Source organism: Pristis pectinata, chromosome 4 (assembly GCF_009764475.1).
Source record: "Pristis pectinata isolate sPriPec2 chromosome 4, sPriPec2.1.pri, whole genome shotgun sequence".
NCBI lineage: Eukaryota > Metazoa > Chordata > Chondrichthyes > Rhinopristiformes > Pristidae > Pristis > Pristis pectinata.
Window position 1 is genome coordinate 103,940,891 of NC_067408.1, and position 27,906 is coordinate 103,968,796.

General features: G+C 41.4%; 2 protein-coding genes across 9 annotated transcripts in view; both read left to right on the top strand.

Moving 5' to 3' along the window:
- The window catches only part of prdm15 (PR domain containing 15), a 52,448-nt gene extending 46,938 nt beyond the window's left edge, over window positions 1–5,510 (top strand). For 4 of the 5 annotated variants that reach the window (XM_052015004.1, XM_052015006.1, XM_052015001.1 and 1 more), the window contains exons 22-25: window positions 191–274; window positions 843–1,018; window positions 1,699–1,962; window positions 4,001–5,510. In XM_052015004.1, the coding sequence (XP_051870964.1) occupies window positions 191–274; window positions 843–1,018; window positions 1,699–1,962; window positions 4,001–4,525 (1,049 nt within the window). In that variant the 3' untranslated portion in view covers window positions 4,526–5,510. The remainder of the gene's footprint in view (window positions 1–190; window positions 275–842; window positions 1,019–1,698; window positions 1,963–4,000) is intronic. The other variant, XM_052015005.1, reaches the window with a different exon arrangement.
- Window positions 5,511–8,882: 3,372 nt separating this feature from the next.
- zgc:112083 (uncharacterized protein LOC550461 homolog) overlaps window positions 8,883–27,906 on the top strand; it is a 28,388-nt gene continuing 9,364 nt past the window's right edge. The window contains exons 1-8 of one of the 4 annotated variants that reach the window (XM_052015020.1): window positions 8,883–9,214; window positions 9,678–9,723; window positions 11,914–12,128; window positions 13,268–13,494; window positions 19,242–19,353; window positions 20,844–20,996; window positions 22,316–22,393; window positions 27,207–27,327. In XM_052015020.1, coding sequence (XP_051870980.1) covers window positions 11,945–12,128; window positions 13,268–13,494; window positions 19,242–19,353; window positions 20,844–20,996; window positions 22,316–22,393; window positions 27,207–27,327 — 875 coding nt within the window. In that variant the 5' untranslated portion in view covers window positions 8,883–9,214; window positions 9,678–9,723; window positions 11,914–11,944. Of the gene's footprint in view, window positions 9,215–9,279; window positions 9,724–11,913; window positions 12,129–13,267; window positions 13,495–19,241; window positions 19,354–20,843; window positions 20,997–22,315; window positions 22,394–27,206; window positions 27,328–27,906 lie in introns of those variants that run through there. The other 3 variants (XM_052015019.1, XM_052015021.1, XM_052015018.1) reach the window with 3 other exon arrangements.

Consider the following 27,906-nt stretch of genomic DNA (forward strand, 5'->3'; position numbering starts at 1 on the left):
GGTAATGAAAAATAGGGATGATGAGAAGAGTATAAGTGATGCCCCAATAAAGTTAAACATCATTGAAGTAATCTTTGTATGCTGTTTTCCATTTATGCCAGTTGGAGTGGTGTAACTCAGTGTAAAGCTTGCTGACAGCAACTGAACATAATTTTTAATATAGATATTGTGTGTTTTTTATTCTCTACAGGTGTGAAGGATTTCATGTGTGAACTGTGTGGGAAAACATTCAGTGAGAGGAACAGCATGGAGAATCATAAACTACTTCACACAGGTGTGTATGCTAAACTAAAACATTCTCATTCGAGCAAGGACGAGGCTTTCAGCAGACACTAATGAAAGCAACTCCACCTTTCAGAAGGAGAAACAATTTTTCAGTGGAAACTTGTGCTGAGAACGAATCGGGTTATGGATAAAAGTTGCAGGGCTTTGGGGAAGAGCAGGGCATTGGTTCTAATTGATAGCTTTTTCAAAGAGATGGTACGTGCATATTGAGCAGAATGATTCTAGTTAAATGAAGAAAAATGGATAACTATGAATGATTTACAGGCTGGAGTTTAATGTGGGTACAGATATTATGTCATATGTATATGATAGCACTAGCTGGGATTAAGCTACAAGCAAAAATCAACTTGAATCAGATGAGTTATCCATAGACAGTTCCTTGGATAAACAGCCTTGATAAGAAATAGTGCCAATATAGTAATTCCATCACTGGATCTTAATCTTTATTAAGAACTGTTCCTTTTTGATGACATGCTTTTCTCACAGCCACCAATCCAACTTTTTAAATCCTTTCTATTTTTGTCTTCCCTTCTCCTGCCCAACTTTCTCGCTCTCAGTTGGAAAGCAGTGGACCTGCAGTGTGTGTGAGAAGAAATTTGTTACGGAGTACATGCTCTTCAAACACATACAGCTGACTCACAAAAAGGTGGAAGCGCAGAACTGCCACCTGTGTGGCACAAAGGTCTCGACGCGAGCGTCGATGAACAGGCACATGCGACGCAAGCACCCTGAGGTGAGAGGTTTTCAGGAGGGTCTGACTGCTGGCTCATTTGGCGACGAGGATGGGTACTTGACTGTGCTCCATCACTGGGGAGAGGAGGAAAGACAAAGGCCTTTGTTTTACAGATTGGCTCTTCAACTCACCTGAAGCATTTTCTATATGAACTCTTGTAGCATCGTAACAATCTCAGAATAACTTTGTGCAGAATAGTCGAACCAATTGTATACCCAATCACAGTTTGATTGGACACAAAAAGGCAGATGGAAGTAGCTTCTCGAGGCCACTCTTGTTGATAGTTCTTCTGCTGCAATAGTGAAAGTAGAGGAGCAAGTTCCTTTCATTTCAAGAACAGTGCAAACTATAGTTTTAAAGAAAACATTTGAAAGGTGAGGAATTAGAGATGCTGAGCTGCTTTATTAGAGCAGAGAGGGTTAAGAGGAGATCTGATAGAAGAGGTCTCCACCAGGAATTCCCATGAATATTATTAATCCCTATAATTGCACTACCAATATTGATGCAGAATGAGTCAAATGCACTCCATCATTTATTTACTACCAATGGTTTTGTTTGCGGCCTGTTTTGTGTGCACGTGTCAGTGTGTGTGGCCCTCAGGCGCAGATATGGGAGAGGTTTGGATGCTCGGTGATCAACTTTGTCTTGGTGATTGACCAAGTTTCACTGTCTTGTTACAGCAGGACATAAGCTTGCATGAGAGTGAGCTAGCTGAAATAGGCCAGGTGAAGAGATCAAAACGAGCGCAAAGGAAGAAGAGGAAATTGGAAGAAGAGGATGATGACGAGGAGGAGGAAGACGAAGAGGATGACGACGATGAAGATGATGATGAATCAGCAACAGCTCCCGAAGAGGCTGCTATGTATTCCTACGCAGACAAAGAGGCTGGTTTTGCAGCAACAGTGGAGGATGAGACAGATTCAGCAGTGCAAAACATGAGTCAGGTCAGTGTGGTATCGAAGCAGAATTAGATGAGGATCTCTGTAAAATCAGTGTTTGTCCTCATGATGGTCAAAAAAAAAAGTAAAACTTTCATTTATAGGCACTTGCACTACCTCGACATTCTTAAGCACTTTACAGCTAATGAAGTACTTTTCAATGTGGGCAATGTATAAAACGAGTAGCCAATTTGCACACAGCAGGCTCCCACAAACTATAGTATGGTAATGACCAAATAACTTTTGAATCTGATATAAACTGAGAAATAAATATTAGAGCACTGAGGATAAAATCAGTGGTCATTTTTACAGCAGACTCATCCGATAGATTTATAGAGTGGGAAAAGGCCACTCGGCCCACCACATCCATGCTGACCAGTGGGCGCCTATCTGTATTAATCCCATCTTCTCGCACTTGGCTCAGCTTTCTATGCCGAAGTGATTCAAGTGCTTGTCCAGACACTTAATTGCTATCAGTGACTCTGCTTCCACCACTCTCTCAGGCAGTATGTTCCAGGTACATGGCACTCTGGATGGAGAAAGGTCCCCCTGAGATTCGCTCTAAATCTGTTCCCTCTTACCCTAAATCTATGTCCTCAAGTTTTATCTAGCTCTGTAAAAGGGAAAAGTTTCCTGAAATCTCTCCTATCTGCACCCCTCATAATTTTATATACCTCAATCATGTCCTTTCTTAACCTTCTCCACTCCAGGGTAAACAAGCCCAGTCTCTCCTCATAACTGAAACACTTCATACTGGCCAACATCATGGTGAATCTCCTTTGCATGCTCTTCAACTCTTATCACATTCTTCCTATAGTGTGGTGACTTGAACTGCACACTGTACCCCAGCTGAGGTTTGATATGTGCTGCCTTAACCACATTATCTGCCTCTGCTGCTTCAAGGATCTTTGGCCTTATACTCCAAGGTCCATCTGTTACTCAGTGCTGCCTAGGACCCTACCATCATGGTGCATTGTCCTAGCCTCATTAGTGCCCCTAAATGCATCACCTCACACTTATCTAGATGAAACACCCTGCCATTTCTCGGCCTATTTCACCAACACATCAATATCACCGTGGAGCCTATCAACAACTCCAATCTTTATGTCATCTGTGAGTTTACTGATCATACCTCCTGCATCCAATTCATTCACATATATTGCAAAAAGCAAAGGTCCCAGTATTGATCCTTGTGGGATGCCACTAGTCACAGGCATCCAATCACCCTCTGTCTCCTATTACTAAGCCAATTTTGGATCAAATTTACCAACTTGCCCTGGATGCCCCTAACCCTTGGACCAGTCTCCTATGTGGGCCCTTGTCAAAGGCCTTGCTGAAGTCCATGTAAACCACATCTACTGCAATGCCCTCATCGATACACTCTGTTATCTCTTCAACAAAATCAGATTGGTCCGACAGGATCTGCTATTGACAAAGCCATGCTGGCTTTCTCCGATTGGTCCTTGCATTTGCACTGATCATTAATCCACCCCCTCAGAGTTTTTTTTTTCCAATACCTTCCCTACCACTGATGTTAGGCCTACAAGTGTATAATTTCCATGCTGCCTTTCTTGAAAAGAGGGGGGCCACATTTGCTGTCCTCCAGTCATCTGGTATCTCACTTGTGTACAGTGAAGATTTAAAAATCTCGGCCAGAGCCCCATCTATCTTTTCCTTTGTCTCCCATTGCAACCTGGGATAAATCCCATTCGTTCCTAGGGATTTTTCCACCTTTAAGCCTACCAAGGCATCGCGTACCTTCTTTTTTTTTAATGGAGTCCTGCATTAGATAAGATATCTTTATCAGTCATATGTACATCGAATCACACAGTGAAATACATCTTTTTGTGTAGAGTGTCCTGGGGACAGCCCGCAAGTGTTGCCAGGCTTCCGGCGCCAACATAGCATGCCCACATAGACATGGAAAATTGGAGTTCAGGACATCCTGTCGTGAAGAGCGCTATATCAATGCAAGCTCTTTCTGTTGTACAATTTGTGGGTAAGCATATTGTTTTAAAGAGGTTTAAATTTTATTTTGTTTTAGGTAGTTGTGACGCTTGGAGATTCAAATGGTTCCACGGCGACCAGTTCTGCTGGACTGACAAACATTGCGGTTTCGTCCAACATCAGCACCGTGGCCGGGACCCAGTTCACCAACCTCCAGCCCATCACAGTGACTAACCTGACACTGCAGGACCGGCAGATGCAGCTCGACTCCATCCTAACAGTCAGCTTTGACTCCATCAGTGGCTCCACAGTGGTGCACAGTCGGCCAATGGAGATCCAGATCGAGGCACAGCCTGCCTCCACGCCTCAGGCCCATTCCCTGCCTCAGTCCATGAACTTGACCACATTCGTCAACTCTATCGCCCCCGTTGAGAGCTCCCTGACCGAGCAGCAGCACACCATGACCTGGAGGGCTGTGCCGCAAGCCGCAGATGGCACTCATCACATCCTGCAGCCTCAGCAGACAACAGCAGCAGCGCCAGCACCACCGCCTCAACAGCAGCAGGTTCAGGTTCAGGCGCAGCAATCCCAACAGTCCCAACAACAGATGTACAGCTACTAATGAATCCCACCCCTTTCTGTCCCCACTGCAAGATACAGAACAGCCCCTCCCTCACCCTGGGCATCAGCAACACCCAATGCAGAATAAACTGTGAAAGACACGCTACCGCTTCACACAGTGGAATGAAGCTGTCCACTCTGAACTAGTGTCGATCCACTCCTGACATTCGACACACCTCTGCAGCACCAACAACTTTCTGCATTCAATCCACTCCACCCCACAGATTTCCCAGCTTGGATTTGTAGATTTGAGGTGAACACGGCGTCTTGAGTGTATTATTAGCAGTTTAAAATGAACTTTTTTTTAAATTAAAAGTGAAAACAAAATTAGGCTTGAAGTGGAGCACAATTTAAAACAAAATGTATGAAAGATTCTGTGACATTTCCTAATGAGTTAAAATGTGTTGGAATTGTGAATTAGTGCAACTGCTAAATATCCAGCTCTGTTTAATTGTGACTATGAATGGGTCTGCATGTGTGTGGGACAGAGTGTGTTTGGATCTACATATATCTGGCTGTATGTGTGAGTGTCTGTTTGTGTGCTATTTTACCCATTCAGTGCATTCTATCTCTCATTCTGTAACCTTGACTATTTTTATCAGAATGATCTTAGAGACACACTCATGCCTTTTAAAAGGAAGATTAACAAAGGTGATAAGATAACATTTATTTGTTTCTGCTCCACAACACCCCCAAAACCACATGAAATTGTATGTATTTCATATTCTTCTCTTAGTTGAACTCGCATGAGAGTTATGACCTAGAGACAGGAAACGCTCTCTTAGCCACTAAAAGAGTGCCAGTCAGTATAATAAGTTATGAATAATAGGCACCAGCCACACTCACTAATAAAGTATGTTAGAAACTGTCAGCAATGAGCTTTCAACACTGCACTGAAGGAGACCCGATCGGTATACATGCATTTTACTTATCAGGACTGTGTGGAGGAGATGGTGATGGAAGTAAACATTATTTATTTGACTGATCTTCTCATTGTGTCAGTAACCACTTGATTCAAATGGATGTTTCTTCATGTGAGTCTAGGCAATGAGTGTTGAAGATCTATCTGTTCCAACCACTGTCCTCTCCTTACCCAATGCATATAACCAGGCAACTTTTAGAGTGGATAGAAATTGGGAAATAGTGGCTCTCTGTTTTTGTTACCAGCCCATAGTCACAAAGGGCAATTAATTTGACAGAGTTCACCCTACTTGGTATTTAGCAATGAAATGGGGACAATCTGTTTTTCAGATTGGCAGTTGTAGAGCGCCTCACCAGCATGTCAGGAGGGAGGTGTAAAACACTTACTTGGTGAAACCGTAATGATGTTTTGACTGACATTTTTGAGTTATTTTTAAAAATTTTGCTTATAAACTTGCAAATGCTGTGAACAGACTGCCACATTTGGGAGGAACAACGTTGTGGACAGATTCTTCATGGTTGGATCTTTTCAGTGAATTGATGCTCCAACAGGTAATACTGATTTTTCAAAATGAGGAAGATCCTGAAGTGGATGGCATGAAAGCAAAAACCCCAAATGCTGTCTCTTAAACACACAGCAGGTTAATTGGCTTTTATTGGTGAACAAAGACAAATTAACATTTTAGGTATGTATCTTTAGGTAGAACTATGCCTCTACCTGGAAATGATTCACTCTTATATATTGTTTCAGATTTCCATCATTTGCTGAGGTATTTTATATACATTGAAAATGAGAGATGTACTAATTCAAGGTTGATGAGCAGTTTAGTCCCTGAATGCCACTTCCTCCGACTTCTCACTTTGAATACCCTTAAATTTCCATCCATTTTTTAGCCAGCCTGTCAGTAAACTTGAAATATTTATTGTTCTTTTTGTGAAGAAGCTTATTTTCTACTATCTGCTCTGAAACGAGAATGGGCTGGATTGTGCCATTTGCCTGCTATGTTGTGTGACTCAGGTTTGTCCCCAACTTCTGCGCTTGGGCATTCCAACATGGGAGTCAGGAACAAGTTGAAGATGACTAGCCAGGAGATCTGACTTCTGCTCTGTTGTTGGGTTCATAGGTGAGTCCAGAGATGGAATATAGACATCCTCAGCTGGGGGCTAGAAACATTTTCACCCCTCAGTTTTACATCACCATTCATTTGAATTGGGTAGTTGACCTGGATTAATAAAGTAAGTGAAGTTTTTGTTTAATTTTACTGAAGGTATGCCTGATGAAAAAAATGTTTTGATTTATTTCTAAGTAATATTTTAATTTTTAAACTTTCAAATTATTTAAATTGATTTCAACTGTTTTTAAATACCATTAAATGTCTGAAACGTGTATAAACATTTTAAAAGGCTTTTGGCAGCAGTGAGTTATCAGGGAGCAGGACCTCAGGATCTGCTACTGAGGCCTTGTGCACTGTTCTACTCTGTGACAGTGAGACCTGGAGCATATCCTGGCCCCTTTATTTATAACTGATTGTCCTCTTACCCTACCTTATTTTACTTCTTTAATTCAGCTTGTAGAATCCAATCAGGTGTCTTCTCTCAATCCTCGTCTTTCTAGGCCATGGAGATTTGTCATTCCTCATATATCCACCTTTCCTTGATAATCATAGTGCTGTGCTTCTCCATGAGTTTTCCAATGCTAAATGTGAGGTGTTTTTAAGGAATGTAAATCCTAAATGAAACCCACAAATGCACAGCAATTTCATTATGCCTTTTCTAAAATTTGCCTAAGTATTTTGCAGCATTATTAAAACAATTACATGAAATGAGTGAATGCATAATTGAAATGGAAGCTTCTGAAAAACAGCAAATTAAAGATCTGGTGAGTTTCCAAAAAAGTTGAGAAATCTGAAGGATGTTGCAAAGTTCAGGCCGGGACATGGCCGTTGTAGAACTTGGAAAATGGGTCATATTCCAATTCAAAATAAAAAAAACAATCAAGGGCAACAAGAAAATTGGTGATGACAAGCAAGATAGGATGTAGAGACAAGTTTCAGTTGATCATTTACTTAGGTTTGAATCTTAGGAAAATGTACTGGAGAGGTTTTGACATAAACATGGGATGTCACCAGTGTGTATTTTAATCCTCGAAAGAAATTTAGAAATTCAGTTGCAGTTGAATGAATGCAGCAGGTACTCCTGCGCGACACTGCTGTCAGCTTGTGTTGTCGTGGAACACTTGAAAGATGTGTTTTCCCATATGTCCTTTTGAGATGCTCAATATTTCCAGCATCTACCCTTAGCACAGTAATCTGCTGGCTAAATTATAGCTGAGCAGGAAAAAGTGAAGCAAAACTCTGCAATCATAGAAAATTTATCAGGGTATATAATTAATTTTCAAAGTACCTTTTCTGTCTTCATGATCAGTGGTGTTTCATTCCCAATAAACTACTTTTCAATTCAAATTTTAGTGCTAAATCCTGCAAGTAATAATGTTTGAATGTTAGAAAATACTCTTCCTCTGTAAGGAAATTCTTACAAAGAAATGTCATTTAAATGTGTGCTTACAATGGTGTTCAATAGTAGGAGTACATGTTTCTCAATTGCAGTATTAATTTGTACTTTGGGCTGCAAAGCACAATTTTGAAATTTTCACTGCACCTTTAATTTAAAAAAAACGTGGCCTGGATATAAACAGAATAAAATGGCAATAAACTGAAGAGCATGGGTTCAGGCTGTTGGAAAGAGATGGTATATGTATATCTCTATCTCAGATGAACGTAATGTGCATGTTTCAGAGGATCAGAAATGAGAGTTTAAAAATATAAAGCCAACAAGTTACCCAGAATCTTAGTAATACACTACCACATAATATTACATATAATCCTAGTCCAACTGCTTCAGATTTTTTCATATTTCCACTATATATAGTTTTGTGATTAATGCTTAACATTAGTGATTTAGACAATTAAATATATCTAATGCAGAGAAACAGTGGGTAGAAAATGATTATTTAAAGAAACAAAAGGTGCATAAAAAACATGATTCTAAATTGATAGTGTATAAATACAGTTTTAAAGCAGCTGTCAGAAGAGAAATTTGTAAATATTTGAAGATAATTTGTAGGGATTGGGGCAAAGGGGAAGGGTAGAGTTGAATCACTGTTAGAAACAATGGGGCAAATGACTTCCTCAATTTAAATTGGTTCATTATTGTCACATGTACTGAGGTACAGTGAAGAACTTTGTTTTGCATTAGAGATGAACAACAGAATGTAGAATAAGTGTTAAGAATGCAAAGTCAACAACTTTTGGTTGTTGTTTTTGCCCCTAACAAAGATGGCGTCCTGGTCGTTCGCAGAGCCCCGTCGTTGCCAATGCCACGATCCAGTGCAGCCATTGGCTGCCCCCCATCCCCCTCACCACCACCTCGACTTCCCATTGGACGAAAATTGCGCTTCCTCGTCGAGCCCCGGCGTATAAACGCCGGGCAGAGCCGGCCAACGGGCTTGCGGGGAATACGTGACGTCTTTAAGGCGGCAAATGCGAGGGTCGGTGCGGCGGCGGCGGCGGCCGAGGAGCCGGCGAGCAGCGCGGGAGAGAGAGAGAGGGGGGGGCGCGGCGGGAAGGGGGTGGAGCCCAGGGTGGGCTGTGTCCGCCGTGTCAGCCTGGTGAGGGGCCGGAGGTGGAGGCTGGTCAGCGGGGCTCGCCGGTTGTCATAGCGACGGAGCGCGGGCGGGAGGAGGCGGCTCGGCCCAGCCTGATCCGGCGCGGTGAGTCTCCTTCCCTGCCGGGGGGTTGGGGGTGGGTGAAGGGGGCGAATGGCCTCCCTGTAGGAGGCACGGGGCCGAACTGGGGGGGTTTCGCCTGACGATCACGGGGTGGGGGCGGCATCGGGGACTTAAAGATTTGGCGCCGTGCTTGAGTGTGGGGCCTTTGATTGGATTTGGGTCACAATTGGGCTTCAAGGGCCGTCATTTAGTTCAGGATTAAGGGTGGTGGCTGAGGTGAGTGTCACCCGCGCTGATCATCTCGCTCAAAGGGGCAAAGGAAAGCGCTGCACAAGTCAGTTGTGTGCAATTAAAGCAGAAAATGCTGGGAAGCACTCAGCAAGTCAGTCAGCATCTGTGGAGAGAGAAGCAGCGTTAACGTGTCAGATCCATCGTCAGTTCTGCTGCCACATCTACTGAGTATTTCCTGCATTTACTCAATTTATTTCACTCACTGTGTTGAAAGGAGACCGTTTTCTGGACATCAGCCCGTACCTTGGTCGTTCTTGATTGTACGTATTCGGCCTTGTTCCGTTAGAATTATAAATCCATAGTCTGAAAGAAACAAGTTGCCAATTTTTTAAAGAATTGTGTGTGTATGTAATAAAATGCTGGAAATACTCAGCAGGTCAGGCAGCACCTGTGGAGAGAGAAACAGGCAACGTGCCAGATCCATTGTCGGTTCTGTTTCTGTACAGATGCTGCCAGATCTTCAGGGTGTTTCCAGCATTTACTTTCTTTATTTCACTCATTATGCTGAGAGCATTATGTCGGCATCAGCCCATGCCTTGATCATTCTTAGTTGTACACATTCTGCCTTAGAAGATAGAACAGTGCAGCACAGGACCAGGCCCTTTGGCCCACGTTGTCTGCGCCAAACACAATGCCAAATTAAACTAAATCTCTTCTGACTGCACAAGATCCATATCCCTTCATGTACATGTGTCTACCTAAAAGCCTCTTACATGCCACTTTCGTATCTGCTTACACCACTACCCCTGGCAGCCCATCCTAAACACCTACCACTCCCTGTGTTTTTTAAAAAAAATTGCCCCACGGCTGTCACCTTAAAGCTATGCCCTCTGGTAATTGTTCTATTAGAATTATAAATGTACAGTTTGAAAGAACCATGTTGTCAGTTTATATGTAATACAATGCTGGAAACATTCAGCAGGTTAGCAGCATTAGTGGAAAGGGGAACAGAGTTCATGTTTTAAGTCAAAGATACTCAATCAGAACTGAAACATTAACTCTGTTTCTCTTTCCACAGATGCTGCCTGACCTGCTAAGTATTTCCAGTCTTTGTTTTTTTTTATTTCAGATTTCCAGCATCTGCAGTTTTTGCTTTTCATTTGATGTATACATTTCTTTGCAAGTGCTGAATAGCAGAAACTCCATGCAATTTCACTTGGCACTGTTCAGCACTTTTGGAGTCTCAAATGATGGGTTTAAGCCTCTCCCTAGTATTTGAGTGGTTTTCTGTTGTATATAGTATAAATAAAGAGCTGCTTTATAGCATAGGAAGTTGCAGTACTAAAAAGAAACCATCTAAAAGCAAACTACCGCTGATGCTGGAAATCTGAAATAGAAGAGGAATGAGAATGTCCAAAAAAAACCTAAATATCTATTCTTCTACCCCAGAGGACTTTGAAAGTTAGATCAATGGAGGTATTTAAAAGGAGGTAGATAACTTTGACTTTGGGAATTTTTTTCAACTTTTAGGCCTTTGTTCATCTGCATCTTCAGTTTTCTATTCAAGTTTATGTTTCTGTTCATTATTCTGTCATAACTTGTAAATTACTCATTCAGCTATCTGCCCATTTTGTTAATTGTTTATTTTGCCAAGGAAGAATCAACTTGACACAATAATTACTTTTTCCACAGAAGCTCATTGGCCTGCTGTGTATTTGCTGGAATTTTCTGTTTTTATTTTAGGTTTCCAGCAACTGCCTTTTATTCTTGGCTTCTTTGCTGTTTATTTGCCAGCTCCCAATTTTTGGGTTCTAGTGATCTTGTACGTAAAGCAAAGGTAATACACTCTGAACTGGCTGCTTGGTGTACAGCTTCCAACCCTCTTCTGACTTTGACCAGATTGCACTGAATACTTTGGAAGGGATATTAAAATTATGACTCAAATGAGTCGGTAGTACCTCTTGTAAAAGGTCTCAAGGTATTATTCAGCTGGACGTTGCTCCTATTCCATACCCTTCAGAATTCATTGCTGGGCCAACAATACCAGAATAAAACCGATTGATAGGCTCTGAATAACACGGTAGCTTGTAGAACATTGTCGCTGCGCTATTGTAAAAAGCATTTTGGGGCATTCACTGACTTTAGACATTTATCATTTTGAACATTTCACCACTTGAATTTTAATTTAGTCCTAAAGTAGGATCTTGTGCATAATATTTTACAATTTCAGCAATTTCTTTAATGTAGCAGAGCTCCACAGATTTACTTTTTCTTGTAAGGTTTTGAAGCATCTTTCCTAATGTTATTAGATGATTCCTAATTTCCTGGGAATTTGCATCTTTAAATAAGCTTTTATTTTGAATTAAGCTGCTTTCAGAGGAATACATTCTAGCCATAGGTGCAAATGCACATTTGTATAAAGGAAAGTGATTTAATTTTGATGATGTGTTTTTTTTTAATTGAGAATGATTCTTAGAACTCTAACTTGTTCACTTTTCCATCTTCTACAGCAGAAAGTAGGTGTTGGTAAGAAATGGTGGTATGATTCCAGTGAATTCCAATCAGAAAATGGCCCCAGGAAAGAGCATCAAGTACTTGGAGCTGGTGCTGTCATGTGAATGGTCAGATTGCACCTTTATTGGGAAGACAATGGAGGAATTCTGTGATCATATTGCTGCACACCTAAAAGAGCATCTTAATGAGTATGATAGTTTTGGAGAATTAGGTATGTAACATTTAATATCACTTTTTTATATTTTCCCTTTGGCCTGTTTTCTTTTTTCCCTCTTTCCCAAGTTTCCAGCACCCTGTTTAGTTTAAGTTTCCGGTGTGCAACCTGGCAAGTTGTAGTACCTGCAGTGTAACTGAGACAAGGTTGGTGGAATCACATTGGTATTATGATGTTTGAAAAAATACCAGTGAATCATTCTGAGTTTGGAAGATTCAGAAGACTTAGTTGAATTGCTTTCATGAAGTATTTAAGGGAGAGGAATCAGCGAGTCACTTTTGAATTGAATTGCTAAGACTGGGTTAGCTGTGTGGCCCTGTGCTTTGGGGAGGTGTTGGGTATTGTGACAATCAAAGCTATTCATCTATCGTCCCCTTCACAGACTCCATTCTTTACCCACTAATTCCATCTTCCTCTATGAAGACATCTAGTACTTGATAAAACTATTTGCAGCTTCAGTGTTATAATAAAACCCAAGATTAGTTTTGAACCACTTATCTGTCCCATCACAGAGACTGTTTATTTCCACAGTCGTCAAATTTTCAACATCTCCTTCTCCTGTTAAAGCCCTCTTCCCTGACTTTGGAATAGACAAGTCTATATGTAATAATGTGTTTTTGGATCTGCCTCCCTCATTTTACTATCTGAAAGTTGTTAAGCTCTTAACTTGCATCATCACATTTATCCACCACTTTGTTGCTTATCCAATGTTCACATAAAGAAATTTAATTTTTGCACTCCAGACATTGTCTGAAGTGCTTTGAGAGACTTTAATACAACCTATGGAATCTGGAACATGCTGTCTAAGTGGGTAGTGGAAGCAGGGTACACTCACACATTTAAGTAGGACTAGATTGCCAAGGCATAAAAGGCTAAGGACCAAGTGCTGGTAAGTGGAATTTGTGTTGATGGATTATTGATGATTGGCATGGATGTGATGGGCTGTGTGGCCAGTTTCTGTAATGTGTGACTCTGACCATATATTGTTCATTAGTTTTCTCTCAGTAAACAGTTTACCAGCAAGTTTTGAAGTATCCACCAGGTGAGCACTAAGGAGTGGACCTAAAAACAAAACTTGTTGTCCAGCCTCATTAGTTATTAAGGTGTTAGGTAGTTTTCTTGAATTCACGTTTCAGATGAGTTCCAGTGCCTTTGGCGAGGCTGTGGTTTCCTGGCAGTGGAAGGGCCCAATGAACTGGTGGTACATGTCAACTTTCACAGCTATCACGCCAAGCTGAAATACTTTGGTTCAGAGCTGCAACGACTACGTCCTGATTTGCCAGTGTGCTCCCTGGATAGTCAGAACCAAAATCTGATCCCAGAGATTGCAGAGACTTTCATTTGCCAGTGGGAGCATTGTGATGTGAGTATAGACCTTGATTCTCAATATTTCTACCACCTCAGTACACTTAGAAAAAAAAATAGAGAGTGGCCCATAAATTGCCTGGAAAATTTGTGATATTTAAATGCGCATTAGATGATTCATGTGATGGTAAGAAAATTGAACAATTTGTGACAAAAAGTTGTACTATAAATAAATTGCCATGTGTCTTGTTGCCATGTAAAAAATACAGCAGCCTGTCCTCAACTTTCTTGTAGGCTTCAAAAAATTGATGCATTTGTACTGTTAAAACAGATTAAAAGTCAAAATGAGTTCAGCTGATACATAAAAGCAGGGGCTTTTAAACAGTAAGATTTGTGGTCCTGTGATGCGCTAAACTTCAGAAGCCTAGAAAAAGAGCAATTGAAACTCTGAAGTCCCAGAAAGCAAACTCTATGAAGAATTTATATTAAAAAAAATTATTTTTCTCTTCCTTTTGTTACACCTGATTTGACCCTGTTTTTTCCTTCTCGATCCCTTGAGTCTCATTGGTTAACTAGAATGACTATTGGTCCAGATGTCTTTTTGTCTTTCCCACACCATTATAAACTCATACTTCTGGTGAATTTTGAAATTGTGGTGCTTTTTTTTGTGGTAAAGAATTAGTGGCATGACTCCAGCAAAATTTAGGGCAATATTTTGAGATGGGTTTCTTGTATCTTCCATTTTTTCTTTTACTCTAGGGATGTTGAATTGCTGGATTAAGGTCCCACTAGTATTGACCACTCCCTGGTATTTAGTCCAAGTGAGATAATACAATTAAATTGCTAAATCCATTTATGCATCTCCTGAAAATACCTGTAACAACTTCACAGCAGACATGGTGCACTTGCCCTCTTAATCCTGGTGCTCTCTCTGTCACAAGTTGCCTTAAAAAAATACAAAGACCCTGCTTCCATCCTCTTTGTAGATGAGAATTCAAAAAAGCTGCCTCAGTTTTAAATGGCCAACTTTATTTTTAAACTGTAGCTTCTGATAATGATCTGGACTGGAACCTGTTTCTTCCATCTCCTTCAAAGCACAGTAGAAGTCAGTTAGAATGTCTTTAGTACCATTGGTGTGTTGGACTTGGGTACGATTAGCCTTGGACCTTCAAAAACTGGGTCAAACTTAATTTGCTGCTTAAAAGCTGAATGTGAATCTTTTAGATTTTTGTAACAATCCAGCTGGTTCAGTAATGTCTTTTCAGGCAAGGAAACCTGACCCTCACCAATATGATTGACTCTTCATTTGTAGATATGACAAGCCATCCATTGTATCAAACTCTGATCTGGCAAGGGGGTTAGACAATAAATGCTGGCCTTGTCAACAATTAACTGAAGGATTTAAAAAATAAAACAGCCAAGTTTCTTGATTTAACCAGAAGCACCTGAAAGGAGCAGTAATGAGCATAGCTATGAATCCTGCCACATAACATGAATAAAGTTCAAGATGCAGCACAAGATGGCGCTGGAGAGAGGTGACATTTTGCTGGCAGCTAACAGGAATATAGTTATGTACTCAAGATCTGACCTTTTAAAACTGAAAACTGCAGTGGAAGCTACTGCAGTAAATAACGTGTTTTAAAGCCATTTAAATGCATTAGCGATCCTACGAACGTTAGACAGACCCAACAGACTTGGCAGAACGGACCACTCAGAAGGCTAACACAGCACTTGGAAACATTGGGGAGGCCTCCATTGTGCCAGAAAACGTGGTCGCCAGGGAGGACTTGGGTAAGACTGAAGCGTAGGGACTTAAGACTCCCTCCCCCACCCACCTCCCCTAGCATCCTTCTGGCCAATGTACATTTGCTGGGGAACAAGATAAAAGACCTGAGAGCAAGATTATTTTACCAGAGGGACACGAGGGACTGCTGTGTACTCTGTTTCACAGAGACATGCCTCTTCCCCAACTCTCCTGACACAGCTCCAGCCTGAGGAATTTTCAATCCACCGCATGAGTTGGACTGCAGCATCAAGTAAGGGAAAAGGTAGCAGCATCTGCTCTATGATAAACTCATGGTGCACAGATGTGGCAGTCTTGTCCTATTCCTGGCCTCTCCCAGCCTGGAACATTTGGCAGTGAAGCGCCAACTGTTCTATCTACCTAGAGAGTTCCCCTCTGTCATCCTGACTGCAGTCTACATCTCACCTCAGGACACGTCAAGCTAGCAGTTGACAAACTAAGTGCCGTACTCAACAGGAATGAAGCAGCATACCCCGATGCCTGTCATGTCATGGCGGGAGACATTAATCAGGTTAGCTTGAAGAAGTCTCTGCCTAACTACTATCAATGCATTATCTACAACACTAGAGGACTCAACACACTCGACCACTGCTATGCCACCATCAGGAACGCGTACTGCTCCATCCCTCGCCCGCACTTGGGTAAAACCAACCACCTGGCTGTGCTGCTTTTGCCTGCGTATAGACAGGTACCGAAGAGCACGGCACTGGTGAAGAGGTCTACGAAGAGCTGGGTGGAGAGGCGGAGGAGCAAATTTGGGATTACTTCAAGTCGGTGGACTGGACTATGTTCAAGGATTCATCAGCGGACCTAAATGAATATGTCGCAGTCATCACCGACTTCATAAGCACATGTGTGGATGAGCATGTACCCACAAAAACATTCCAAATCTTCCCCAACCAGAAGCCCTAGATGAACCAGGAGATTCATAATATACGGAGGCTAGATCTGTGGTGTTTAGGGCTGATGACCCAGTCATACAAGACGTCCGGGTGTGACCTTCAGAAGGCCATTGTGAGCGCAAAGAGGCAATTTCGGACTAAATTGGAATCACAGATGGACACGCGACAGCTGAGACAGGGCTTGCACAATATTACTTCCTACAAGGTGAGATTGGGTAGCATAAATGGTAACAATCTATCACTCCCAGATGAGCTCAGTGCCCTTTATGCACGCTTTGATAGGGAGAGCTATGACTCACCCACACGAGCCTCCACATCTCTGGATGACCCTGTAATCTCAGTCTCTGAGGCCAACATCTGGACATCCTTCAAGAGGGTGAATCCACCAAAGGCGTCTGGTCCGGACGGCACACCTGGCTGAGTACTAAAGATCTGTGCAGACCAAATGGCTGGAGTATTTATGGACATATTCAACCTCACTTCTGCAGTCTGAGGTTCCCACCTACTTCAAAAAGTGACCTATTGTACTGGTGCCCGAGAAGAGTGTGGTGACCTGCCTCAGTGACTACTATCTGGAAGTGCTTACGTCAACCATGATGAAGTGCGTCAAGAGGTTGATTATGGGGCCAATCAACTCCTTCCTCAGAGGTCTTCAGGATCCGCTCCAATTTGCCTTTTGCCACAACGGGTCAACAGCAGATGCGATTCCTTTGGCTTTTCACTCTGCACTGGACCATCTGGACGACAGGAACTTGTACGTCAGACCACTGTTCATCGACTACAGCTCGACGTTCAACATAATCATCCCATCCAGACATCATGACGTTTCAAGACCTCGGCCTCCCTCTGCAACTGGATCCTTGATTTCCTATCAGCAGACCTCAATCAGGAATGGTAAGAACATCTCCTCCTTGCTAACCATCAACGAAGGTGTACCGCAAGGCCGCACCCTGCTCTACTCCCTATACACACAACTGTGTGGCTAAGCACAGCTCCAATGCCATATACAAATTCGCCAAAGACACCATTGTTGTTGGATGAATCACAGGTGGGTGATGGGTCAGCATAGTGATGAGTGAGATAGGACACCTGGTTGAGCTGCGACGTAGCAGCAACCTCTCACTAAACATCAGTGAAACTAAAGAACTGATCGTTGACTTAAGGAGTGGGAAGGAGGGCGAACGTGTGCCTGTCTACTTTGGGGGATCGGCGGTGGAGAGGTTCAACAGCTTTTAAATTCCTGGGCATTAACATATCAAATGACTTACCCTGGGCCCAGCAAATAGATGCAATTGCAAGGAAGACGCACCAGCACCTTTACTTTCTTAAAAGGTTAAGACGGCTTGGCATGTCACTGAACACTCTAATAAACTTCTGCAGATGTACTGTGGAAAGTATCCTGACTGGTACATCATGGTCTGTTACGGCAATTCGAATGCGCAGGAATGTAAGAAGCTGCAGAGTAGCTTCTTACATTCCTGCGCATGTAAGAAGCTACTTTGCAGCTTCTTACATCCCTGTGCATTCAGCCCAATACATCGTGTACAATTGGTAGTACCTACGTGAGAAGGCAACATCTGTCATCAAAGATCCCCACCATCTGGGCCATGCTATCTTCTCACAGCTACGATCGGGCAGGAGGTACTGATGCCTGAAGTCCCACACCGCCAGGTTCAAGAACAGCTACTTTCCTTCAACCATTCGGTTCTTGAACCAACCTGCACAACCCTAATCACTGCCTCAGTATAGCAACACTACAACAACTTTGCATTACAATGGACCTTTTTTTATGTTTTAATTTTGTGCTTTCTTGCATAATTTTGTATAATTTATGTTTTTCTTATGAATGTTGTCTCTAATGCTATGTGCCTGTGAATTGCCTACTGCAATTAAGTTTTTCATTGCACCTGTGCATACGTATACTTGTGCCTATGACAATAAACTCGACTTTGAAGTAAGGAACAGCTGGATAGGACAGTGGAATAAAGGTACATGACATCTAGAAAACATTTCTGTAAGAGTCATCCTCTTCAAAAGAGTAGAAAAGTTGTGGCAGGAATGGGGTTGAAAGTACAACTGGTGTATTTTTAAGGATGAGGATTTTCAACTGACATCCAACTTAAATTGATTCGGGTGAGTTGTCCCAGTATCCAGGCCAATACTTAATCAACATCAGTAAAACGAGATTTGAAAATCAAAAATAACTAACTGCAGATGTTGGAAATCTAAAATAAAAGCTGGAAATAATCAGCAGGTCGGCCGCATCAGTGGAAAGAGAAACAGAGTTAATGTTTCGGGTCAAAGACAGTTCATCAAACAAGAATTTTTACTTTTCAATTAATGGATGTCAGAATGACCTTTATAAAAGTTACTGCATTTCAGGAGTAACTCATTGTGAAAGAAAGATTTGCAGTAATATTGTGTTTTCTGCAATCACTTGATGCTCTGGAGAGATTTGCAGCTAATGAATGCTTTTGAAACTAGTCACACTGTGGTCATATAGAAAATGTGGCAGCTGGTTGTGCACAGCAGCCACCAAATCATGACTAAGCTTTTGGTCAACTGCTTAATATTCCTTATTTGTCTCAGCATCAAATTTTGTTTGATAATGCTTATGAGAAATATCATGGGGAATTTTTGCAATGATAAGTAAATGGTAGTTGCGGTTGATGACCAAATACTTTGCTTAGTGGTGTTGATTGAGGCATAAATGGAACACCATGGAAAACTCCCAGCTCTTCTTTGGAAAAAGTTTCATGGGATTTTTTGCATCTGCGTGGTACCTCCATCAGTACAGCAATCTCTCAGTCCTACTGGACTCTCACCCTAAATTTTGTATTGGAATCTTTAGATTGGGACTCAAATCCATAACTTCCTGAAGTGAGTGTGAATAATTTTGAGATATTTAAGACATCATACTATAAAAGGAAAAGCTTTTATGTTGTCTTAAACATTAAATTGCTACAATATGAAAAATTAGTGAAGCTTGAGCTTTCAAAGGATTATGACTATGCTGACTTGCAATCTGGAAGATCATTGCTTCAGAGTTCCCAATTTGACATCTTTTACCCATGTGTTGATTGCCTTTTTTGCTCCCAGAGTACATTTGACAATCCAGAATGGTTTTACCGGCATGTAGATATGCATGGACAGTGCACGGATAAAGAAATTCTTCCTAACAAAGGTGAAGCCATTTCATGCTGCTGGAAAGGTAATCTAGAGATATAAATGGCCAAAGCAAGTAATAAGACTGACATTTAAATTCTGCTATTCATGTGAACCCTATTATTATTCATTTTATGACCAGTCTGCAGCCTTGAACAATCCAAAACATCTAGCTTGTTTTTAAATCTTGATGGGCTGCCCTGATCCCGTAACCAAGAATAGGTTGACCGGTCTGCCAGTATATCTCTATCCAGGGCCAAAGAAACTGCAACAGTAGTCATGGACTGATGCTGTCAGCAGTTGTGAGGCATTGCTGACCCAGAGCATTTGCAGTGATGTGGAGGTCAAACCTACCATAACTATCTCATTCAGCCTGCAACTTGCCCTTTTTTTTGTAGCCGTGAACATGTGTATTCAAGGTTAAATGATTGGACTTGTAATTTAAATAATTTACTTAATGTTCAAGTCATTCATTGCATTCTTTTGTGGATTGCAGGGAGGGTACTTCCTAGTATTTAGACTTGACCAACACCTATGAAGGAAAAACAGATTATCTTTTCACTTACTGGATTGGAGTTATGGTTTTTACATTATAATTGTGACTACAATTTGGAAAAAGAATTGGTTGTAATGCCCTAATTATGTGAAGGCCCTTTATTAATTAAGACATTTTTGCTCAATTCCAAATGTTTTTTTAATATAGTGCTCAAGAACAACATGAATACAGCAATCTTTTTTCACTGCACTGAAGTTTCCTTTTAACCACACTTCAGCCATTGTCCTCTTGGAATGGGGTTTCATTTATTTGTTTGTAGATGGGGATGCTGTTGGATAGGCTAATATTTACTGCTCACTCCTAAATGCCCTTCATGTAAATGGTTTGCTTAACATTTCAGAGAACAATTACAGTCAATCATATCATTGTTAGTCTGGAGTCCATGAAGGACAACAATGAACCTGGTGGGTTTTTCTGAAAACCAGTAGTTAAAAAGGCATATGTTTGCATTCTTTTATTAGCTGAAGCAGAGCATATAAGAGCTGGGGGCTATGCTCGAATTGTATACACTAGTTATGTCAATACTATTTACAGTTCTGATCAACACCTTACAAGAAAGATGTGATTGAACTAGGAAGGGTGCAGAGGAGGTCTATGTAGATGTTGCCAGGACTGGAAAATGTAGCTATGAGAAAAGATTGGATAAGCTGGGACTGTTTTCCTTGGAACACAGGATTGGTGGAAGGGTTTACGGGGAGATGAGGAAAATGTTTTTATGGTCTACAAATCACTGCCTGAGAGGGTGATAGAGATAGAAACTCTCATCATATTTTAAAAAGTACTGAATGTGTACCTGCAGGACTATGTTCCTTTTGCTGAACGATGGGATTCAGCAGGGTAGCTCTTTTAGAAGTGGTACAGACACAATGAGTCGAATGGCCTTCTGTGTCATAAATTTTCTTTGCTTGTGTGAGCATTTATAAGAATGTATTTGTTTGATTATGAACAAACTAAATACTTCTATTTAATGAATATTCCAGGTTGTGGTGCTACATTTAAAATCAAGTTTAAACTTCGGGAGCATTTGCGGAGTCACACACAGGAGAAGGTTGCCTCCTGTCCCAACTGCGGAGGGATGTTTTCCAATAATACTAAGTTTTATGACCATGTTCGCCGGCAGACCTCAAATGAGCGTATGTGACTGCTTCAGATGAATTTTTTGTTTATGTTTTTGCTTAATTTAGCCCAAGTAATTTGCTTGGTGAAATTTCAGTAACATTTCTGATTCGTGTGTAATGACAAACATGCCTTCCATGCAACAATGTGTAAATACAGAGTTGAGATTAGGAACTCTGATGACTTTTCCATTATGATTAAACATCCTTTAACTCAAGTAATTTCACACACATTTGAAAAACAGGACACTAGGAGTGCACAGAATGTCAAATTTCTCCCTTCTTAATCATGCTTTCCCTTTCCTCACCAAATGGAGTCAGATATAGATTGCTTGAACCTTGTCTGATTACACAACTTGTGCAATGCATTCTCATCAGGGAACTTGAAGGAGTGAGCATGGTGTTCCTGGTATCTTAATGCTTCCTAGTGGTGAAATAACTAAACACCACAAATTGATATTGCTAATCTATGCACATAAAACCTCGTGTTTGTTGAGAACCTCAGCAGGATTGGTCTTGTATTATTAAGTATGGCTGGTGCCCTGTAAACTTTGGGATTACATAAGAAAATAGAAGCAGGAGTAGACCACCTAACTCCTGAAAACTGCTCCACTATTCAATGTAATAATGGGCGATCTGCCCCAGGCCTCATCTCCTCAGATAGTGAGCAGAGGATGCTGTTGTGAAAATGATCTTGTCTTTTGTATAACAACAAAATTTCCATTTTGGTCTTTAAGTAAAGATTTCAAAAAAATGCTGACAGTCATTCAGACAGTTTATGAGTTATATTAAGTATTTGTAAAAACCCTCTGACATTTTCTAGTTTGCATCCTCTTCCTGTTTCCACAAATCTTGTTTCTTTTTCTTAAAGACACACAATTTCCTATTGTATCTTATAGTTCTCTGTAGAATTCATAACACTGAAATGGGCTGTTTGGCCAACTACTCCATGCTGAAGTTAATGTTCCATGTATGCCTACTTCCACTTGACTTCATCTTGTTCTATCAGTGTATCGTTTTATTTCCTTTATGTGCTTAAATAGCTATCCCTGCCATTTACCTGTGCTGGTTCACATGGTACCAAGTTCCACATTCTAATCACTGTCAGGATAAAAAGAACCTCCTGAATTTCTTTAGGATTTTTGGTATTTATTCCACCTAGTTTTGCTCTGTTCCACAAGTGGAGACATTTCCTGATATAAAAATTATAGGCCTCCTGTGATGAAGTAGCTAATTTGTCACACGTGGAGCAGATAGCAAAATTACTGAATGTTGAAAGGATGATCTTTGAACTCCACTCAAATTTTCAGAACATACTTATTTCTGTTTAACTTTAGAGAAGACATTTCCCTGTCAGCACTGTGACAAGCAGTTCGCAAATGAAAGACTGCTACGGGACCACGTGCGGAATCATGGTAGGTTGCACATACATAATTGAGAACACAGTGTGGGTTAATGTTATCAAATTCTGCCCTTCAGTACTCCATAGGATAGTTGATGTTCTTGTGCAGTTCTGCCCTGTGAAGTGATTGAGGTGGTGGTGATTCAGCCCTGCAGAAAATATACACACTGATGCATGTAGTGCAGTTCTTTACTAAGTAGCAAAAAACTGCTGGAGGAACTCAGCAGGTTGAGCAGCATCTGTGGTGGGGGGGTGGGGGAGGGGTAGGGGTTGAAGAGAAGAATTGCCACATTTTTGGGTTGAGACCATGCATTGTGACTGAGAGTGGAGAGGGAAAATAGCCAGTTTAAAGAAGTTGGGGGGGGGGGGGGGGGGGGGGGTGCTGAGATGAGCCGGTAGGTAAGATAAGATTTTTTTTATTAGTCACATGTACATTGAAACACACAGTGAAATGCATCTTTTGCGCAGTGTGTTCTGGGGGCAGCCCACAAGTGTCTCTACGCTTCGGGTGCCAACGTAGCATGCCCATGACTTCCTAACCCATATGCCTTTGGAATGTGGGAGGAAACCGGAGCACCCGGAGGAAACCCATGCAGTCACGGAGAATGTACAAACTCCTTACAGTGGTCAGAATTGAACCCGGGTCGCTGGTGTTGTAATAGTGTTGCGCTAACCACTACACGATTGAGGAGGGGTGAGGGATGATGGGCAGAAAGAGCCAAGTAATGCAGTTTAGAAGTAAAGATCCATGTGCTTAACTGAGGCTGGCAATTGAGTAAAGTGCTGATGGGGTTGGGGCAGGGTGGAGAGAGGGGATATACCCTCAGAGGTGTCACATTTTAGATGAGCTGCAAAAACTCTGATCTCTCTGCCCAGTCATAGGTGAAAAGATCTCTTTATAATATTTGAAGAACTGAGAATTCACCAGACCACAATTCTCATTCAATCAAAGCAAAAGTAATAGATAACTGAATATTATCTATTAGATAATATTTATTAGTCACATGTGCATTGAAACACACAGTGAAATGTGACTTTTTGTGTTAACAACCATCACAATCTTGGAATGTGCTGGGGGCAGCCTGCAAGAGTCGTCATGCTTCCGGCGGTAACATAGCATGCCCACAACTTCCTAACCCGTACATCTCTTGGAATGTGGAAGGAAACCAGAGGAAACCCACACAGTCATGGGGAGAACGTACAAACTCCTTACAGACAACGGCGGAATTGAACCTGGGTGACTGGCGCTGCAATAGTGTTATGCTAACCGCTACACTACCGTGCTGCCCTCACTAGATAACTGAATGTTACAAAATGATAGGCACCAATTCTTCAAAATATTTTCTACGACTTTTGCAGTCATAGAGCTATAGCACAGAAATGCTGCAACATTCAGGGATCCTTGGATTTGTACACCAAGATCTTGTTATTCCTCAATGTTCACTAGGACCCTACCATTCATTGTGTGTGCCCTATCCTTATTAGTCCTTCCAAAGGGCACTGCATTGCACTTATCAGGGTTAAATTCCATCTACCATAATTCTACCCATCTTACCATTTGGTCAGTATCATCCTGTAGACTGTAACTATCCTCGTCACTATCAACAGCACCACTGATTACTGTGTCATTTGCAGATTATTCCATACGTTGAGGTAGTACTAAAGGAAAAAAAACAATGCAGGCACATCTGCAAATTTACTGATCGTACTTCCTATATTCATATCCAAATTGTTAGATTACGTGACAAAAATAAAGATCCTGGCACTGAACCCTAGGATACACTACTGTTCACAGGCTTACAATCACAAAAACAGCCCTCCATCATCACCCTCTGCCTCCTATTACCAAGTCAATTTTGGATCCAGTTTTTCAACTTGTGCTGGATCCCATGGGCTCTAATGTTTTGGATCAGACCTTGTCAAAGACTTTACTGTAGTCCTTGTAGACTGTAACTGCCATACAGACCTCACACTTTATTACAGCTTCGAATTCAAAAAATTCAGTCAAATTAGTCAAACAGGAACCCCCCCCCCCCCAACAAGACCATAGTGACAATCTTTGATTAATCCCTGCCTTTCCAAGTGTAGATTAATCCAGTTCCTCAGAATATTTTTCAATAACTTCCCTATCTTTGATGTTAGACTCACTGTAATTACCTCGTTTATTCCTGCTGTCCTCCTTGAATGAGGGTACCATATTTGTTGTCCTCAAGTCATCTGTCACCCCACCCATGGCCAGGAATAACTTAAACATCTCTCTTGGGCCTTAGCAATCTTCTCCCTTGCCTCCCATGGCAGCCTGGGATGTATCCCACCAGGACCTGTGGATTTAACCACATTTAAACCTGCTAAAACATCTGATACCTCCTTTGTTTACATAAAAAAAGTTATAGGATTTCAGTGCTCCCCCCTCAATTCTCTAACTACAGTGTTCTTCTCATTAGTGAATACAGATGAGAAGTATTACTTTAAGGTCTCACCTATGTCCTCTAGCTCTTCTAGATCGGAATTTTGCTTCATATTAGGCCCTACTCTTTTCCTGGTTACCTTCTTGCCATTAATTTACTTCATCTTGTCTGCCTGTGAGATTTTGTACCCCCTCTTTGCCTTTCTTATCCCTTTAGTGTACCCCAATGTTTTCCACAGTCTTGAAGGGCCTCTCCTGTTTTCAGTTCTGTACCCCTGCCTTATGTTTCCTTTTCTTTTAATCCAGCTCTTGATATCCGTTGACATCCAGTGTTCCTTGGGTTTGCTGTACGTACTTTTCACCCTTAACAAAACATGTTGGCCTTCAATTCTCCTTGTTTCACTTTTGAATGCCATTTGTCCGATGTAGACCTACCTGCTCCCAGTCTATTCTTGTCAGCTCCTGTCTTGATATTGAAGTTCGTCTCACCCCCCCCTCCCCATTTCAAACACCCTCAATTTCTGAACCATCCTTATCTCTTTACATAACAACTTTTATACTTGGAGTTCCATTGTCTATCTCCAAAATTCTCTCCCACTGACACTTCAGTTACTTGCCCAGCTCCATTCCCTAAGATTAGATCCAGTATGCCTCTTCTTTAGCAGGACTATCATTGTACTGGTTCAATAACAACTACTTGATCACTTTAAAACTTCCATTCCCTCTACACCTTTTACACTAAAGACATGCCATTTAGAATTGGGGAAGTTGAAATTCTCTGGTACTATAATCCTATTACTTTTCCATCTCTGCTATTTGTCTACATATCTGCTCCTCTATCTCTTGCTGACTGTTAGGAGGCCTTTGTAGACCCTCAATAAAACAATTGTCCCCATTTTTTATTCCTAAACTCTATCTATATGGCTTCATTTGAAGAGCCTTGTAGGATATCCTCCCTCATTACCAGAGTAATGGATTCCTTAATAAGTTATAGTGCCACCCTCTCTGTCATGCCTGAAGATTCTGTACCCTGGAGTGTTGAGTTGCCAGTCCTGCCCTTCTTTCAATCATGTCTCTGTGGTAGCAACAATATCATATTCCCATGTGTTGATCAGCACTCTAAGTTCATCTGTCTTACTACTCGGACACCTTGCATTAAAATAGATGCAATCTGGTCTTGTGTTCATCCCATGGTTTAGATCTGTTCTGAGGATTAAAAATAGAATTGTATAAATGCACGTTCATTCCTCTTACAAACAGCTCTGAGCAATAACCAGCCACTTCTGCTAGGTCCGTGTTACCTCCTTGTCCTGTCCCCAGGTGAAAGCAGCACAAAAAAAGCATAATTGCAATTTACCATTAATGCCTTTGGAGACAGACTAAAGGCTTAGCCCACGCAAGACGTAAACATTTTTACCTTGCTGGTCTGCTTGTACATTCCCCAGCAGTGAAGATGATCGTCTGCCTGCAAATGCTAGTTAGGATTGAGGTTTAACCATCTGTATGCAAATTACGGATGAGTTTTTTTTGGGTGTCCCGCCAAAGATCTGAAACCCTCCCTGCCATTTTAATGCCAAAGCATCCAGGGCCTCCAGCATAAGAGAGACTTTCAGCTGCATTTTTCTTGCCCTTTTGCAGCAAGTTCCACAATAGCAATGTGGTAATGACCAGATCATCTGTTTAGTGAAGTTGTTTGAGGAAACACCACCACTATTCAAACAGACCAGTGGTATCTTGTGTCACCCGATAAGACATTCAAGGCTTTGGATTATCTTTTCATCCTAAAAGAAGTGCAGAACTCCCCCAGTACTGCATTAGAGGCTCTTCAAGGTTTGTGAATTCTGGCCATGGGATTTGATCTCACTAATTTTGATTGCAATGCACAGTGAGGAAAGTGGCCAATGGTTTGCCATGTCTCCAAAAACACATTGTTCTAAATGCTTCCAGCCTGGAGAATTGACAAACCTTACATAGTCCTTTGCAACAAGCACTGAGGGAACAGAAGGAATGTATTAAATTTGTATCACATGGTACTTGTAATCATAAATTAAGTTTTACCGGAGAAATATCTTTCTAATATGAATAGAATACTGGCAGCCTCTTGGCTTGTGGCAGAATGAAATGTGCTCATTTAAGGAGGGGGTAAAAATGGCAGTAGGAAACCCACAATGTTCTGCTGTGATACCACGCACTATCGCTGCAGAACATTGTGGGTTTAATACTGCCATCTCTAACTGCTTCTGCTCCTCTATCTATCCCTACCGAATCTCAGATCCTTTTTTTGTAGTGATTAGCAGATTAACAGCTAGGCACTTTCACACAATAGAATGGCAGAGGCAAAAAAACTAAAAGTGAATTAAAGCAAATGGAAAATAAGATTTTTTGATTTAGTAGTTTAATCCATGTTTCTCTTTACTAGTGAACCAGTTTAAATGCCCACTCTGTGATATGACCTGCACTACTTTCTCCTCATTAAGGACCCATATCAAATTCCGCCACTGTGATGAGAGGCCATATGGGTGTGACTTCTGTGAAAACAGGTAACTTGTGGTAGTTGCTCAAATTTCTGCTGTATAGCATAAGCATTGATTGGTACTTTCAGCACACTGATTTAGTGGAGAAAAGGGCTGATGATATTTTTGCCTATCCCAATAGCAAAAATAAGAGGATAAAGCTACAAAATAAGAGCACATCTTTTAAACTGAGGTGCATAGAGATTTCTTCTCTTGGGTGGTGACTTTTTGGAATTCTCTGCCCCTGAGGGTGGTGGAGGCCAGTTCATTAGATGTGTATGAGGTAGAGGTTGATAAATATTTGAAAGATGGCAGAATTGAGGATAATGGGAAACTGGCACTGGAGGAGTTGAGACTGGCATAGATTAATCATGTCATACTCAATGACGAGACAGTCTTGAGGGGCCTGGTGGACCACTGTTGAAACCACAGGTTCTTCTACAGATGGGGCAGGTTGTGACCTACTGAGCAGGTAGATGGATAATTTGTGAGGTGGTCCACCACATACGCAGGGTATCATTCCACATGTTCCATCTTTGCTTTGAGCAGCTCTGGGCCAGAGTTTCCCAGGAGCCAGTGAGGATGTTGCACTTCTTCAAGGAGATC